Source organism: Lissotriton vulgaris, chromosome 8, assembly GCF_964263255.1.
Source record: "Lissotriton vulgaris chromosome 8, aLisVul1.2, whole genome shotgun sequence".
NCBI classification, from domain to species: domain Eukaryota; kingdom Metazoa; phylum Chordata; class Amphibia; order Caudata; family Salamandridae; genus Lissotriton; species Lissotriton vulgaris.
Genome location: NC_141696.1, coordinates 48,188,448 through 48,206,265, shown reverse-complemented (window position 1 = coordinate 48,206,265; position 17,818 = coordinate 48,188,448). Strand labels below are relative to the sequence as shown.

Sequence of the window (17,818 nt, the reverse complement as noted above, 5' to 3'; positions counted from 1 at the left end):
GGTAAGTAACTTGTTCTTTGATGTACCCAGCACCCTTTCTGACCTGTTCTCTGCAGCTGCAGAGATTCCCCCATCAGATCACCTATGTCCCTGTGCAGTCCACTTATCACCTCATCAAATCAGCTTAGCTAAGTCTGTTAAGGTTGACCAATCAGGAGAGGCTCCTAGAAGGCTGGATTTTGCTCACAAGTAAGAAAGTTCTATAACTTCTTTTTTGTACTAGTTATGATAGGTTTAACAGTGGCAAGTTGTTAGATTTATCATTACCAATTGTTTAAGTCTTTGCATGCCATTCAACTCCTTCCTAACAATATTTGCACTTAAATAAAATATAATAATATTAGTCTATAAAGCTAATTATCTCCAATGGGCAAAAAAATGTAATTGGCAGTTTTTCCCCCATCGGGGCACATAAAACACCTTCTATAATATCCCTGATTATACAACCCCTCTGGCACCTAAGGAAGACCTGAGGGGTGACGTATATGTAAAGATAAGGTAGATTACCACCTTCAAAGTACCTTTAATTCTAAAGTAGAATTTGCATACAATTTAGTTTTAAAGACAGTTTGCAAAGCAGGGCTGCCTTTAAAAACGACAGCAGGCAATACAGAAGTGCACACTCCAGTTCAGGAAATCTACTGGGACTCTAAACCTTCCTGCCCGAATATATACTAGACACTTATAAGTAGTTTGAATCCCCATTGGATTATATACTAGGGACTTACAGGGGTCTTTCAATGCCAATTATAATTTTACCTTTTTAATGAGAGTACTGGTCCTGGGCCTGGTTAACAGAGCCCAGGGCACAGTTCGAGTCAGTTACCATCAGTATCAGTCACAAAATATGGGGGTGATTAGGGCAAAAAGGATGACTTTCTTACAGTATCTCTATACCATGAAAAGCACGGCCTACACATGAAAAACTGAAAGAAATTACAGATTGCTCAGATGTAAGCCTTTCATGAGAGCACTAACTTCTGCCAGTGTGATCTCTTTAGAAACAAACTATTTGAACTGAACCATCCCCAATCATAAATTACAATAGCCATAGAACAGACTTGACTGTGCTCAGTGGTCAAATGATCACACAATGCGGGACTCTTAAGAGAACTTAAAGATGTGTATTATACAGAGAGGCAAAGCACCATATAATTCATTATAGTGTTGTTTTTCCTGATTGAATCGTAGGTATCCAAACAAAGGGTTGTAAAGTTCATTTGAAACAAGTCAAGTTATCGAAGGTGTCAAATACTGGTCATAATGCTTGGCATAAGGGGCACTCATGGCAAAATGCTAGTGGGCAGACAAGAGGTCATTCTTGGCGTATGGGATACTCATGACCAAATGCTGGCACTGACATTCTGGAGGTAATTCCTGGAATTAGGGAGAACAACCATAGTATATGGGGCTAGGAGAGGCAACCAAGTGAAAATGCCGCCTTTAACTTACTAGAGGCCCCACCCTTAGCCACTGACCAAAATTAAGCTCTGAATGCATGTACTGTTTAAAACAGAGTATGTATGGTGAGTATTAGCAAACTTATATATCCTTTATTGTGGGTTGTGAGAGATGATCACAAGGCTCAGAACGGAGCTCTTTGTGATGGAGTTGGAGGTCGTTAGATATGGAAGCGAGCTATTGTGAACCTTTGTAGAAGAAAGTATGCAATGGAGTATTATTGTGAATTCACTGACACTGCTGTGTAACTCTCCTTTCCCAACAGAAATGCGTCGCTTCACACACTGACCCGTATGGAGCGCCTGTATGGTTTCTTCACTGCCCCGGTGGTGGTCTTCGGTTACAACATCGTACTGTACGTTGGCTTCCTCTGGCTCTTTGCCCATGTTCTGATATTAGATTTTCAGACTACCCCTTCCTGGAGAGAGTACCTGCTTTACATCTGGATCTTCAGCTTTCTTTGTGAGGAAGTACGTCAGGTGAGGAAACCCAGAAACATACTACTACAACACATGTCTTGTTTTACTGCATAGTTTTGTTGTTTCTATGACAGCGTGTTTCAGTTTTAACCAATTGTCTGCTGGCTGCACGTTGATCCCAATTAGAGACTCTATCAACATGTTGAGCATTGCACCCACTGAACAAACATGTGTTTTACGGCGGCCTTGTACTTCGATTACAGTGGGCATGTAAGTGTTTTGCTGATCCATTGTGTAACTCATGCATAGAATGTCTCAATGTCAGTATTTGCCAGTCCAAGTGTGCGTCTTGTTAATTTCTATCTCGATGCCAGTCCTAGCCTCTCAAGTCCTGTACTGCAGGCCTCAGTCTCAGTGCTCCTTGTCTGTTCAGGTCTGGACGCTGTCCCATACTACTGGCCCGAGCACCCTCAGTCCAATGTACAGGCCACTGGTTCACAAAGCCACGATCTCATCATACACTGGAATATGTGGTAGGCAAGTGCCCTCAAGATGCAGTCACCTTCCCAGTGGGGTAAAGCCAGAGTCAGTATTAGAAAAGTGAGTGAATCTAGAAAACATGCAAAGGAACACAGCTTTGTAATCACACACCCTCCAACCATATTGAAACTTTTGAATGAGAAAGGAACATCAAAAGGAAATTACACCAAAACATAACATGACAGAAACCACAAAGGATTGGTAAGAGCAGGAAGGAACCAAGGAAGAAGCAGTTGTGGTGGAAAAGGAAGAAACACTAAAGACTTGAATATGTCTTGCAGCATATCAACTTTAAAAGGCAGAGAGAACCCTCAGGCAGATGATTGCCATTTAGGAGCTGAAGGAGAAAGAAGCAGCGGCTAGGTGCATGAGAGAAAGCAGGCCCCAGTGAGCCTGCAGTTGAGGGTTAATGTGGTGTCTAGTCAGCCCCAAAAACCAAGGGACCATGCAAGGTACTGCGGTTCATGGGCATGCGGATGGCAGAGATGGTGTGACTGCATTAGTATACCCCACCACCCTCCCTTCCCCCAGGTTTGCAAGGAAAGGCCAAAAAATTTGACAGACCAATCTGAGTGCATGGTAGGAAGCCAAGAGCGCTCCCCTGGCAGGATAACCTTTCCTGTGAACGAAAAACTGCAGCAGAAATTTGAAACTTCGGTAATCACAGATCTCGTTAACTTCGTATCCTGCTTCCCATCATATTCTGTTTCCCCAGCTATCATAACAGGTAGAGAAGGAAAAATCTCAACGAAATGGATCAGATCTAATGGCTTCAACTGGAAGAAATAAAAGGTAGGATGAATCTTCCAAGAGTTAGGAAGAAGGTGCCTAAAAGCAATTGGATGGATTTTTTGGGCTATTACAAAGGGACCAAAACTTGAGATCGAAACTGGACTGGCAAATTTTGAGTTGGCCAAACCCTGGAAGAGAACCCAACCCTTTTCTCCCACCTGGAAGTTTAGAATCAGTCTTCCTAATTTCAGTTTTATCATTCATAGCAGTTTTAGAATCATGTAAATTCTGGGCGATAATTTGTCTTTCAGAGTCAACTCAATTTTCAAAGCTTTATTCGGTGTTTTGTAACAGCCATAAAAGCATGCATAAAACATAAAATACAACTTCTATTGCATATTGTACAGTTGCTAAGTATAGAAGTTAAAACAAATACATTTACAAAAACAATTCCAAAAATGTGCAAAAAGCGCAATAAAGTTACTTATACTTTTATACAAATGGATCCACGAGTAAAAATTATTAATTATAAGGCATGTGCAAAATGTGCTAGAGTAACAAATATAAAGTGAGAAGTGCATATGTTTCTCGATTTCATTTACAATAATTATCTTTATATTTAAATGCAAAATTTAAACCTCACAGGTAAAGCTTTTAGAATATAATTGATTTCCTGGCGGCAATACTTTTTAAAATATAAGAAGCCGTAAAAAAACAAATATCAGAGCTTTCCAATGAAAATAGCAGCTTCAAAGCATTTTTTGTGGATTGAACATTATATTTTAAAAACAATGGCTTCAGATAATATTTCCTTAAAACGTGATAAAATTTACAAAACAGTAAAAAATGACAGGAACTTTGCGTGGACATATTGTCACATGGACATACTAAACTTGTGCTTCTCTTCAAGACAGGAAAGGCCACTAAATGATGTACAATCCCTAACCTTAAACGCATTAGAACAAAACGGTGGGAGGGTATGGTTACATCATCCAGATATGACTGAAAACCTATTATAAAATGTAATTCTTTATAAAACACAACAGTCGGCTGAGACTTAATTAATTTTCCTCTTGTCTCATTCTTATGGGCAAAAAATGCTTCTTTAATGTCTTTTTTAGTAATTGCAGCTGCATACTCAGGTTCGCTAAAAATGTCACAATTAAATAAAAAGCTGTACCAATATCGAATATAACTCAGCCATAGGATGTGTGAATTGTGGTCGAGCTTAATACAATCTTTTATTATACTTTGTGTGAATGCAGTTTCAGGTTTTGCCCAAATAGATCGCCACAATAAAAGGGGACGGAGTCCTGCCAAATCTGAGATATATTTTAGACCCACTTCTTGGTGTATTATTTCAGTAGAAGCCGACGATGGTACACTCAGCAGTCGTTTAATGAATGTATTTTCATCTTGCTGTAGTGATTGTTCAAGATGGTGACCCCAATCTCCAGCACCGTAAAGTGCGGAAGATACGCATTTAGCATTATATATAGTCACCATATCTTGGACTCTTCGTGCACCAACTTTTACAGCGAAACGGAAAATGCCATTTACATTCCTACTCATTTTGTGGTGGATGTTATCATATTCCTGTGACCATTTCCCGTTTCCCGCAAAAGTTACCGCCAGGTAGCAAAATGATTTAACTGATTGCATTTTTATTCCTTCTAGGTAAAAGGCCTTTTCTGATTTAGTTATTAGTTTTCCGCACGACATTACGAATGGCTTTGTTTTATTAATTCGGAGTTTCCTGTCATTAATAAAAATAGTAAAATTATCTATAAGACGTTGAAGGCCAATAGGGGTGCGTGAAATTAAAACCGCATCATCTGCGTATAATAAAATAGGGACAGCTATGCCCTTAATAGAGGGTGCGTCAGCAGGAATCTGTTTTAGTGTACTATCCACATAGTTAATAAATAATGAAAATAAAAATGGCGCAAGTACACATCCCTGACGGATGCCCCTTTTTACCTTAAATAAGCGAGTACACTCGCCTGTGGGACCATAGCGCACTTTACTAGACAACTTCTCGTACACCCCTGCCAAAAAATAGACAATTTCCTTTGGGGCGTCGGTCATTTAACATCTCTTTCCTCAACAAAACCATTACAGAATTGAAGAAAACCAGAAATCCAGATTCCAATTTTTAATTCTTTTGTAGCAAAGAGTCAGTATCAGAAAAGTGAGTGAATCTAGAAAACATACAAAGGAACACAGCTTTGTAATCACACACCCTCCAACCATATTGAAACTTTTGAATGAGAAAGGAACATCAAAAGTAAATTACACCAAAACATAACATGACAGAAAACACAAAGGATTGGTAAGAGCAGGAAGGAACCAAGGAAGAAGCAGTTGTGGTGGAAAAAGAAGAAACACTAAAGACTTGAATAGGTCTTGCAGAGAAGGAGTACTCTCAACGAAGTGGATCAGATCTAAAGGCTTCAACTGGAAGAAATAAAAGGTAGGATGAATCTTCCAAGAGTTAGGAAGAAGGTGCCTAAAAGCAATTGGATGGATTTTTTGGGCTATTACAAAGGGACCAAAGCTTGAGAACGAAACGGGACTGGCAAATTTTGAGTTGGCGAGAAACTGGAAGAGAGCCCAACCCTTTTCTCCCACCTGGAAGTTTAGAATCAGCCTTCCTAATTTCAGTTTTATCATTCATAGCAGTTTTAGAATCATGTAAATTCTGGGCAATAGTTCGTCTTTCAGAGTCAACTCAATTCTCAAAGATTTATTCTGTGTTTTGTAACAGCCATAAAAGCATGCATAAAACATAAAATACAACTTCTATTGCATATTGTACAGTTGCTAAGCATAGAAGTTAAAACAAATACATTTACAAAAACAATTTCAAAAATGTGCAAAAAGCGCAATAAAGTGACTTATACTTTTATACAAATGGATCCACGAGTAAAAATTATTAGAGTATAAGGCATGTGCAAAATGTGCTAGAGTAACAAATATAAAGTGAGGAGTGCATATGTTTCTCGATTTCATTTACAATAATTATATTTATATTTAAATGCAAAATTTAAACTTCACAGGTAAAGCTTTTAGAATATAATTGATTTCCTGGCGGCAATACTTTTTAAAATATAAGAAGCCGTAAAAAAACAAATATCATTGCTTTCCAATGAAAATAGCAGCTTCAAAGCATTTTTTGTGGGTTGAACATTATATTTTAAAAACAATAGCTTCAGATAATATTTTTTTAAAAAGTGATAAAATTTACAAAACAGTAAAAATTGACAGGAACTTTCGTGGACATATTGTCACATGGACATACTAAACTCGTGCTTCTCTTCAAGACAGGAAAGGCCACTAAATGATGTACAATCCCTAACCTTAAACGCGTTAGAACAAAACGGTGGTAGGGCATGGTTACATCATCCAGATATGACTGAAACCCTATTATAAAATGTAATTCTTTATAAAACACAACAGTTGGCTGAGATTTAATTAATTTTCCTCTTGTCTCATTCTTATGGGCAAAAAATGCTTCTTTAATGTCTTTTAAGTAATTGCAACTGCATACTCAGGTTTGCTAAAAATGTCACAATTAAATAAAGAGCTGTGCTTAACCGTAACTTAGCAGAGAGAATAAGGTACACCCCTTACGAACTATGTAATATGCGGACTACACCCCACATAGGTTGTGTACAGGATTCATGGCCACTCCCCGAAGGCCCGTTCTCATGCAAAAACTGCAAATTCCAGTCTTATCCTAGTAAACACACACTAGACAGGGTGTTACCAGAGAGCTATAGAGCCAGGTCCCTCATAGGGAACAGTATCCTCTGCAATGTAAGATCTCTGCCGAAACACTACTCAGAGGTTTGGAACCTGATCCTTTCTGCCCTCCCTGACTACTGTTTCTGTACTGAGACTTGGCTCAAACCCCATTTGGTCCCAGCGATTACTCTGGGGACCCCTCTGGGATACAAAATAATTAGACTGGACCGGCCTGTCTAGACCGGCGGGGGGGTAGCCATTATTTATAAGGATACCTCCACCGTCACCATCCTGGACCAATGCAGTACCAGTGATATTGTAATCCTGGTCTTCAAAATCAGCTCTTATTTGGAGACCAGCTGGAAGGGGGCATTGGTGTATCGTCCCCCGGGCCCTTGCACAGACGCCTCTACAATCCTTATGGAGACGCTGGCTCCTCATATTAGCATGGGAACAAACTTCCTACTTCTTGGAGACTTCAATATCCATAGTGAACTGGTGGACAACGTAGAAGCCCAATCCTTACTGGCAGATCTAGCAACTTTGGGCTTCAAACAGTGTAATGAGGGCCCCACACATCTCGCTGATCACACTCTCGACTTAATTTTGTCGAACTCTCACATGTTGACCTGTCATCCTCCTATACAGGTGCACCGACCCTGTTCTGCCTCATTGTCTACGGGGTAATCGACCACCTGAATGGGTTGAGTGACATCGACGCTCCTAAGCTCAACGGCAGCAGGGTGCCCGCTATCATGTTTGCGGACGACACCCTGCTGCTGTCCAAATCCCCCATGGGTATACAACGGGTGCTGGACGGGTTCTCGACTTTCTGTGTGGAGCGCGGGTTGGAGATCAATGCCCTGAAAACCAAATACATGATCCTCAACCCGCCCTCCTCAACTCGCCCGAATCCCACCATAGGGCCTTCTAGACTTGAGAGGGTTCTCACTTTCGAATATCTGGGGGTAACTATCAACCAGAACATGACTTGGGACTCGCATCGAACTAAGGCAAATATGAAACTGGTTCAGCTAACGGGTGGTATCTGCAGGATGGCAAGTGGGTCGACTTATAAGCCTTTTCGTCCCCTCCTCCAAATTTATAAAATGCAGGCGAGAGGGGCAGTCACCTATGGTGGAGAATTATGGGGTCATATAACTGCCCAGAACTTGCAGATTAGCGAGAACAACTTCATCAGGCAGTTGACAGCTTTACCATCTAGTACCCCACTGCTCCCGCTGAGATTCGATTTGGGTCTTAGACCTATCACAGAAGAGCTGGGACTAAAACCTTTAACTTTTTGGCATAAAATATGGAGCACGCCAGAACTATCTAACTATAGGGCTGAGCTCGAAGAGATCTTACGCTTACCTAATGTCGCACAAATCCCATGGTTGAGATACATCAAACAAACATTTGAGACACTAGGAAGACCAGAACTGTGGCTCGATCCAGGAAATGCATGTTGTAGGATCTCACGCAAATCTATTTTGAGGGACTTCTATGAGCACAAGTCTCAATCAAGAGCACATGCGACGGGTCTTTAACAATTCTGTTAATCAAATTCAAAGACTCATACCACCTAGAGCTTGTTCTCGGTGATATCAGCCCTGTCATCACCAGGAAATTATTTATGCAGTGGCGATATGGCACTCTTCCTCTCAGGGCATTTATGGATCTTTGGGCCAAGTCCCAGCCCTCAGCGCAGTGCCCAGCATGTTCACATCCCCGAGAAAATGACTTGTATATTATATTTTTCTGTACAGCCTACCAAAGATCCAGGAAATATTGGCTTGTTCCACTCCTCAAAAATCTTGGTTTCAGGGACTATCTCCCAGCGTACAGAATATTAAAGACACAATTATCTTCCCCAATTGTGTTTGCAGTGGCAACATTTTTAACAGCAATGTGGCATATCTGTAATCGCTACATTAAGTCAGATATAGGACAATGAATCGCTCTTGATGATTTTTAAATCTACTGTATTGCGACTGATTTTAAACAAATTATCTGCATTGTTTTTAATTCCCTTATACTGTGTATTCTTTTTAACTGTCTTAAACTGCTGTATTCTTTTATGGTCTAAAATGATCGAAATAAAGATTGAATGATGATGATGATAATTTCCATATTTAATTGTAGGCAGCATATAGAAATCTTTTAGAGCGAGGGCACTTGGGACCTAATACAAAGTCAAATAAATGAATGTCCTCTGATAAAAGAAAAAGATGTTGTTTGACTGCAGGCAATGTGTACTGATCTAACCACTGCTGGCATAGCTTTCCCACTGGATAGGTGATAATAGTGTTCAAATGAGTGGACTGGGAGAACCGTGGGTCTGGTTTACTAGATTTTAAACCTGAGGTGGAATTAAGGATATAACCACCCACAAGGAGTTGCAAACGACGAGTTGAATGTACCATTATGTATCAGACTGTGTAATTGGGCTTCTGTGTAATTTGTGTAAGATTGCCAATTATCAAAACCGGCAATGGAAGGAATTATCAGGGCATTCGATTCTTTAATTTTACACAATCCCAGACAAGTAGTCTGTTGGACCGTTTCATTTTGAAAAATAATTTGTGTCGGTATCAGACATGCTCAAAATAGATTTTCTGTACCCTGGATGCAGGTGGTTGGCTTAGTATATGGTGCAAACTTATTTAAGTGAAGCACCTTTCACTAATCCAGACAACCCTTATGGTGAGTTTAGTGGTCTTAGACAACCAGAGAAAGCTCTCTAAGTAGTAGCTCTGAAGAGCAGCTTTCAGGCTTAGTCCAGAAGGAGTGTTAAGCAGCTAGGTTTACCAGAACTAATATGTAGTATAGGTTAAACAAAAAAGAACCACACAGTGTAGTTATAAAAATAGTTATATTTATTATACACACTCACTAACACATTGGAATATCTCCTACCCAGAGATATAAACACAATACACACAATATACACACAATAAGTCCAAGTGAAGTAATTCGGGGTTCCCAAGGCCTACACGCTCCGGAATTAACCCACTTACACTCAAGAACTGTTGGCACGGAAACTGTAAAATTCAAACAACAAGTTTATTAAGACCCCATGGGGTGGTGGTACACTCAAACAGCACCCTTCGGTATTGCCAGAGGTATCACACCGAACAATGGTGTGACCCCCATTTATATACAGTTTTTGGGGTAATAAAAGTTACACGACATACAGTTGAGACACACTTTTCGAGACATATATGGTCATGTTTTGGAATACTGCCAGCTCATTGGAGGGGGCACAACTCACTGGTCAGTTCGGTACACATTCCTGAAGGCTTACGGGTCAGTGGGGACTGCGCATGCGTGGCTTGACCAATACTAAAAATAGCCTGTTGCTGGGCAGACGGGAATGGTCAGTGGAACGGATGAAGGACTAAAGGTTACGTCGGCCACGAGGCCGCTCATGGTTTAAGATGGCCGCTACAACTTTCAAAATGGCGTTTATCATGTATAGCCAATTTAAAGAGAACAACGTGTAGGTTCAGCTAATCGCTAACGCGGCCGGGCCAATTACAACACAAGAAACTATGCCGCTCCCTTGAGAAGGCCTGGAAAAAAGACCCAACCACCAGCACCAAGGACGCCTTCAAAATCGCCACCCGCATACACCACCAACTAATCCAAAAGGCCAAGAAAACCGCCTTCAAGGATCGACTAGATAACAACGCCCACAACAGCAAGGAAATTTTCAACATCGTCAAGGAATTTACCAATCCCTCGGCCAACTCCAACGACATCACCCCCTCCCAAGCCCTCTGCGACTCCCTAGCTTCATTCTTCCACAACAAAATTGCAGATATCCACAACAGCTTCGACAACCAACCCGGAGACCAACCCACCCAACCATCTGCTGAACATTCACCCCCCTTGAACATCCTTAATGACTGGAACCCAATCTCCACTGAGGACACCATCCGCCTGATGAACTCCATCCACTCAGGATCCCCCACAGACCCATGCCCTCACCACATCTTCAACAAAGCAGACTCCATCATAGCACCGCACCTCCGAGACGTCATCAACTGCTCCTTCAACTCCGCCACCTTCCCGGAAAGCTGGAAACACGCTGAACTCTGCGCCCTCCTGAAGAAACCCACAGCTGACCCCACCGAACTCAAAAATTACCGCCCCATCTCGCTCCTTCCATTCCCGGCCAAAGTCATCGAGAAAGCTGTCAACAACCAGCTCGCCGCCTTCCTCGAAGCCAACAAATCCCTCGACTCCTCACAGTCCGGCTTCCGAGCAAAACACAGCACTGAGACCGCCCTCATCGCAGCAACAGACGACATTCGAACTCTACTGGACAATGGAGACACAGTCGCCCTCATCCTCCTCGACCTCTCCGCAGCCTTCGACACAGTCTGCCATAGCACCCTTCTACAGCGCCTCAGAAACATCGGAATCCAAGGAAAAGCACTAGAATGGATCACCTCGTTCCTCACCGGAAGAACCCAGAGAGTCCGCATTCCACCATTCAAGTCAGAGGCCACTGAAGTCATCTGCGGTGTACCACAAGGATCCTCACTCAGCCCCACCCTCTTCAACGTATACATGAGCCCCCTCGCGGCCATCGCCCGCCAACACAACCTCAACATCATCTCCTACGCGGATGACACTCAACTGATCCTATCACTCACCAATGACCCTAGCACCGCCAAAACTAACCTACACGAAGGAATGAAAGAAGTTGCCGAATGGATGAAACACAGCCGTCTGAAACTGAACTCAGATAAAACAGAAGTCCTCATCTTAGGTACATCCCCCTCCGCATGGGACAACTCTTGGTGGCCAGAAGCCCTTGGAAAAGCACCCATCCCAACAGACCACGCACGGAACCTAGGCGTCATCCTGGATTCCTCACTCTCAATGAACAGACAAGTCAACGCCGTCTCCTCATCCTGCTTCAACATTCTGCGCATGCTCCAAAAAACATTTCGCTGGATCCCCACCGAAACTAGGAGAACGGTCACCCACGCTTTGGTCACGAGCCGACTGGACCATGGAAACACCCTCTACGCCGGTACTACCGCTAAACTCCAGAAAAAACTCCAACGAATCCAAAACGCCTCAGCCAGGATCATATTAGACATCCCGCGTAAAGAACACATCTCTGGTCACCTGAAAAACCTCCACTGGCTTCCCGTCAATAAGAGGATCACTTTCCGGCTCCTAACCCACGCACACAAAGCACTCTACGAAATCGGACCAGAATGCCTCAACACACGACTGTCCTTCTACACCCCCTCCCGCCAACTACGATCTTCCAACCAAGCCCTCGCCACTGTACCTCGCATCAACAAAACCACCATGGGAGGTAGATCCTTCTCCTACCTGGAAGCTAAAACATGGAACTCACTTCCCACTTACCTTCGCCTTACCCAGAACCACCTAGCATTCAGAAAGCAACTTAAAACGTGGATATTTGACAAGTAATCCCCCACCCCTCCCTAAGCGCCTTGAGACCCTCTGGGTATGTAGTGCGCTATATAAATTCTCTGACTTGACTTGACTTGAATATTTCAAAAGGGAACAGTTAAGTAAGCATAAATACACAATAGTCTCCACGGGGGAGACCAGACCATATACTAAGAAAGTGCAATGCGAACTACGAGCAAAGTTTAAACCTGACCCAGAAGACTTAGAAAAGCTGTGGACCAAAGGAACCACCCGATGTGAGTACCCAGGAACCCCATGGAAGCTATGTTCAAACTGGAAACATAGCTGTGTACTCAATGCAAGTCAATGGGGTAGTCAAGGTTCCAGTTTTGGAGAAGAAGGACCCTTCCCAGATGCCCCTGAAGAAACCCCTTGGAAGATGAAAGCTTGGAGAATCACCCCACCTGTGGTTACCCCAGGAACCAGTAACCTACACCAGGGAAGCTGGGAGTATAGGTGCGAAGTGATGTTGGAAACTGCTATAGACCACAATGGAGGACTTCAGTTAAGATGCCCACTGCCGAAGAAGGTGAATAAGTCTGGTGGAATCCAAGGGTGGATTCTTGAAGAGGAGTATCTTCAAGCAGAGGGTACAGAGTCTATGCCACTCAGGAGTGCCAAGGAGGCATGGAAGACCAATGACCACAGATACCGAAGATGCAGAAGGGTTGACGGTGAACTTGTTGCTGCAGCTGTGAAGACCAAGTGATGCTTTGGAAGACCAGGAGCCTTTCACAAGCTGTCCCAAGTCAGGAGTCGAGAACAAGGGGGTCGGTGTCGGGCGGGATCACTAACAAGCCTTGGCAGCAGCAACTGATGTGGAAAATGAAGAAGGTGCAGTGTCGGGACAGCAAGGTCCAAGTGGAGGGGAGCCCACTGTAGCCTAAGAAGACCCTCAAGAGGACCCACAGGCTGAAGGCACAGGAGTCGCAAGAGGACCTCGAGCAGCTCACCAATGATGCAGGACCAAGATGCAAAGGATGAGGTGAGGACAAAGATCTTGGTAAGATGAGATACTGGAGGCTGGAGCTTCTTGGAGCCTGAAGATCTTTGGAGGAGAGAGACAACAAGCCTTGGCAACGGCAAGTCGATCTGGTTCAAAGGGGTTCTGCTCCAGCTGTTCTGACAAGGTATACTAACCTCAATCTCCATGAGAAGACCTCGATGGAGTTGTAGAACCACCACCTTTGTTGCTGAACCTTTCAGAGTCTTTGGGAGCTCAGGAACAGCAGACTGGTCGGCTTAGTTGTGGGACCTGCAGATGCAGGGGAGTGATTCCTTCACTCCAAGGGAAATTTCTTTAGGTGTTTTTGATGCCCAAAGGCCTGGAGAATAACCTAGATGGAGGACAGACACAGAAGACCTAGAAGACAGGCAGGACGACAAGACCAGGGGTAGCAAGAGTCTTCCAGATGCATTCTCGGTTAGCACAGTGAAATCCAAAGTGCCCAGACAGTTGAACATGAAGTGGTTTCAGATCTGAATCTTTTCCCACAAGGAATCTGAGGAGCCACCCACAGGTAAGCCCTTAAATACCCAAAGGTAAGGGTTGGGATCATCCAGGGGTCCCTCCCAGAGGAGGGGCTGGACAGAGGGACGATACTCCCATGTTCTTTTTTCAGTTTCGCACCAGAGCGGGAGCCAAGGGCTCCCTGAACTGGTTCCAACTAGAGTATGCGAGGAGGGCACCAAATGTGCCCTTCAAAGCAGTCTGGTGGCGCTGGCAATCACCCTCCTCCCAGACTAATTCACTAATTCCTGTATGTTAATTGGTCACACCTCCCTGTGACAGGAAACCTATTGTTCTACCTTCCCCTGCTCGTGCCTGGCTCCGCAGCAGGAGGGCAGAATTGTGTCTGCGGTCGGCAGCAGTACTACCAAAATTGTAGACCCTGAAAGGCTAGTATAGGAAGTAGGGGGGTGGGTTAGTATGTGGTGCTCACTTATGCAAGTGTAGCACCCTGCACTAATCCAGACAACCCTTATAGTGATTTTAGTGGTCTTAAACAACCTTGGAAAGCTTTCTAAGTGGTAGCTGTGGAGAGCAACCTCCAGGCTTAGTCCAGAAGGAGTGCAAAGCAGTATTGTTATAGGTTAAGTGAAAAAGACCCACACAATGTATTGATAAAAATAGGTATTTATTATAAAACACTCACTAACACATAACCACATCTCCTACCCAGAAATATAACGCAATTGCACATAATACTTTGCAATAAAAACAGGTAAGTAATTAATACACAGCGGACGCCAGAGGGAGACCAAATCATATAATAAAATATTGGGGTGCGAATCGTTACTTGAGTCAGGACTGCACCCGGAAGACGTAGAAATGCTGGGGACCCAAGGAACCACCGAGGTAAGTAGCCAGGAACCGCATGGAGGCCGTGTGCAATGTGAGAACAAGGCTGCGAGCTCAATTCAAGTCAATGGGTAAGTTGCAGTTGTAATTTTAAAGAAGAAGGACGATTCCCTGTGGACCCTGAAGAAATCCCATAAAAGACAAAAAGTTGGAGAGCCACCTCACCCATGGATACCCTAGGAACAAGGATACCTACACAACGGAAGCCAGGTGCATAGGTTTGAAGTGGTGTCATGAACCGCCATCAAACTCAATGGAGAACTTCAGGAAGATGCTGTTAGAGGAGAAGGTGAATGTGTCTGGTGGAACCCAAAGGTGTTTTTAAGTTGAGAAGTACCTGCAAGCAGAGGAAGAAATAGTCTATGCCACTCAGGAGTGACCCAGAGGCAATGATGACGAATGGCCACTGATGTCGGGAGATGCAGGAGAGTTGACGATGACCTTGGAGGTGCGATACAAAAAACAGGGGTCCTAGACCTATATTTTTAAACGATATATATCGAGTCTACATTTGTTACTTTACAACAATTTTAAGAGCATACATAATGTTTAGTTCGCTGTACTAAATACATTCATTTAAACTTAAAAAGGCAACCAACCAAATTATATTTCACAGAGAATGTAATCCATATCATCAGGTGAGCAGTATATTATTTACTGTCTTAGATAAGGAGAGAAGAAAAGGTTTTTCCAATGGAACGTGCGAAGAAGGGAGGGGTTGCTCTGGTGTGGGAGAGGTGAAAAAGAATTTCAAGTAGTGTCATAGGGGGTGTTTAAGGACATTTAAATGCTGGACTGATACACAAATCTCAGTCTTTTTAAACCTGGTCAGATAGAAACAGTCAAAATTCCTTTATATATATATATATATGTCCACCGCTTGGCTCCCTTTCCCTTCGCTAGGCGCTCCTTTGTTCTCGGTCGCGTTACGCCTGCGGTTGAGCCAACCGCTGACAATTACAACAGGTTTTCCCCGGTCCCGGGGAGAAGTGGAGTCGCAGAAAAGACGGCTCTGACACGCTTATCTCAGTGAAGATTCAAGATTTATTTTCATCAATCCATGTGGGGGATTCAAACAACAAAAAGCAACCAACGCGTTTCGACAGCGTCCGCTGTCTTGATCACGGTGATCAAGACAGCGGACGCTGTCGAAACGCAGGGTCTTGCGGGGCGTGGGTTCTTCAAATAATTAAACCATGGCGGGCGTGTATATCTGTGAACAGAAGCACTAATTAATGTTATGCGCCTTATGTAATGGAGCATTGACATAGGCATTGGAAGGGCAGTACTCTTCCCTGTTAATGAAGCGGCATAGATCAAGGTGCTCGATTCTTGGGCAATTAATGCAGAAACAGTGGGGAATAATTATAAAGGAGAGGGGGGTTAGGACTAATCCCATCTAGTTGGGAGTTAAAAGCTTACTGGCAAGGGGGTTGGGGTAAGCATTCAGAGGTTCATTAGCTTAGATCCGGCAAACCAAGGGCGTCCTTCGTCCACATGAGTTTACTTGAAACTGACGTGGCTGCTGCAAGGACGTGGCGTTTAAGTCCCGCTGGTGTGAGCATAACGCTACAGGCGTGTGCGTTGGCAATGGAAAAAAGACTTCCCCAAACCTGTGGGAGGGCTCGAGGTCGCTGGTGCTAACCATGATCCGGGATGATGAATGATGGATAATTCATTTGCGTGTATTACAGGAATGATATTTGTTGTGAACGTATCTAGGACCCTAATGAAATATTCCCGATTTATGCCCTCATGTGGTTGTAACAAATCATATCCTTATAAAGGCATTAGAATCATATCCATATTTAGTCAGAGCCAATGCCGTCCAAATACGGCAAGGCTACTTCCCTAGACTCCTAGAAAGTACAACGCGTTCTTTAAACAAACCAAACCTCCAGCAGCCCGGGAATTCACCTGCTTATGTCCAACCTTACGTCAAACACAGCACCTTCCAGGTATAAATATACCAGCATTTGCCTTAAGCAACACACGGTGGTTTGGAGCAGAGCGGCTATCTACTTACCCAAAGCCCAGCTGATGCGAGTGCCGAAGGAAGCCGTCCCTCCCATTTGACGCACTGAGAAAGACGCTGTCTTTTCTCCTGCCGAGAAAATCCAGCTCCAGTGTTTCCAGTCACCCTTGCGGGTCACTGGGAGATCGAGTCCTGAGAACGAGATACAAGACCTCCTTCATTCTAAAACCAAGGTACGGAGCTGATTAGATCCTTAGAGAATTCTTGATTCAGATTCTTGGCAAAACTAACTTGACTTAAACTGCAGCTCACTTACTCCTTCCACGTACTAGGCTTAGGTTAGGTACACTGGGGTAGGCGTAATTTAGAAGCACCAGTTCAGTACGTTTAGTCAAATTATTATCATTGTATGTATTGTATATATTTTATCCGTTTTAAGTATCATATGGCTCAGAAACCATATCAATGCTTTTACAGTATTATTTCATAATACTCCTTTTACTGTACGCACTTTACTTTATGATAAGTATTGCAATTGTGACAATTCACTTCTCTTGCATGAGAAAGAAGACTGCTCAATAAATAACACCTTTTATTGAAAACGCCTGTCTCTCTATTTCTCTGCACTCTGGTGAAACTAAGTATGCAGGATTGACTGAGTGAAATAGCTTGTTTATCAAAAGGGAGGGAAGAGGAATACTTGTCCTATCAGTTCCCCAGAACTTATCAGTGTTAATCAAACGTGGATAGGAAACTTGTAACCACTTTGCCAGGAGATGTATATTGAAAAACCCTCATAGACGCTGTGTATATCGAGTAGCGGTTTATCTTATTCTCCGCCCCACACTGGCGTTGTGGCAATAGTCATAGGGTTAGACAGCTTGTGCTTTGCCAGCCTCACCCGAGGCAATCTCTGGTGTATCGTGGCAGTATCCAGAGAAAAAAGGTTTTACCCCACTGGTAAGTTGTCATGAAAGGTAAAAATAGTCTCCAATCAACAAGCTAATCTTTATTCACGTCATTGGGCAACTATAGTAAAATAATAAATGGGTATGCTCTTAGGACTGAGTTAAGGGTCCTTAGCATATCGCTTTAGTGGAATACGTCAACATGTTTTAG

General features: G+C 43.3%; 1 protein-coding gene across 1 annotated transcript in view; it reads left to right on the top strand.

Moving 5' to 3' along the window:
* LOC147693352 (transient receptor potential cation channel subfamily M member 2-like) overlaps positions 1–17,818 on the top strand; it is a 3,804,886-nt gene that overhangs the window by 1,522,017 nt on the left and 2,265,051 nt on the right. Inside the window, exon 17 of the mRNA XM_086935946.1 lies at positions 1,727–1,940. Within this exon, the coding sequence (XP_086792072.1) occupies positions 1,727–1,940 (214 nt within the window). The remainder of the gene's footprint in view (positions 1–1,726; positions 1,941–17,818) is intronic.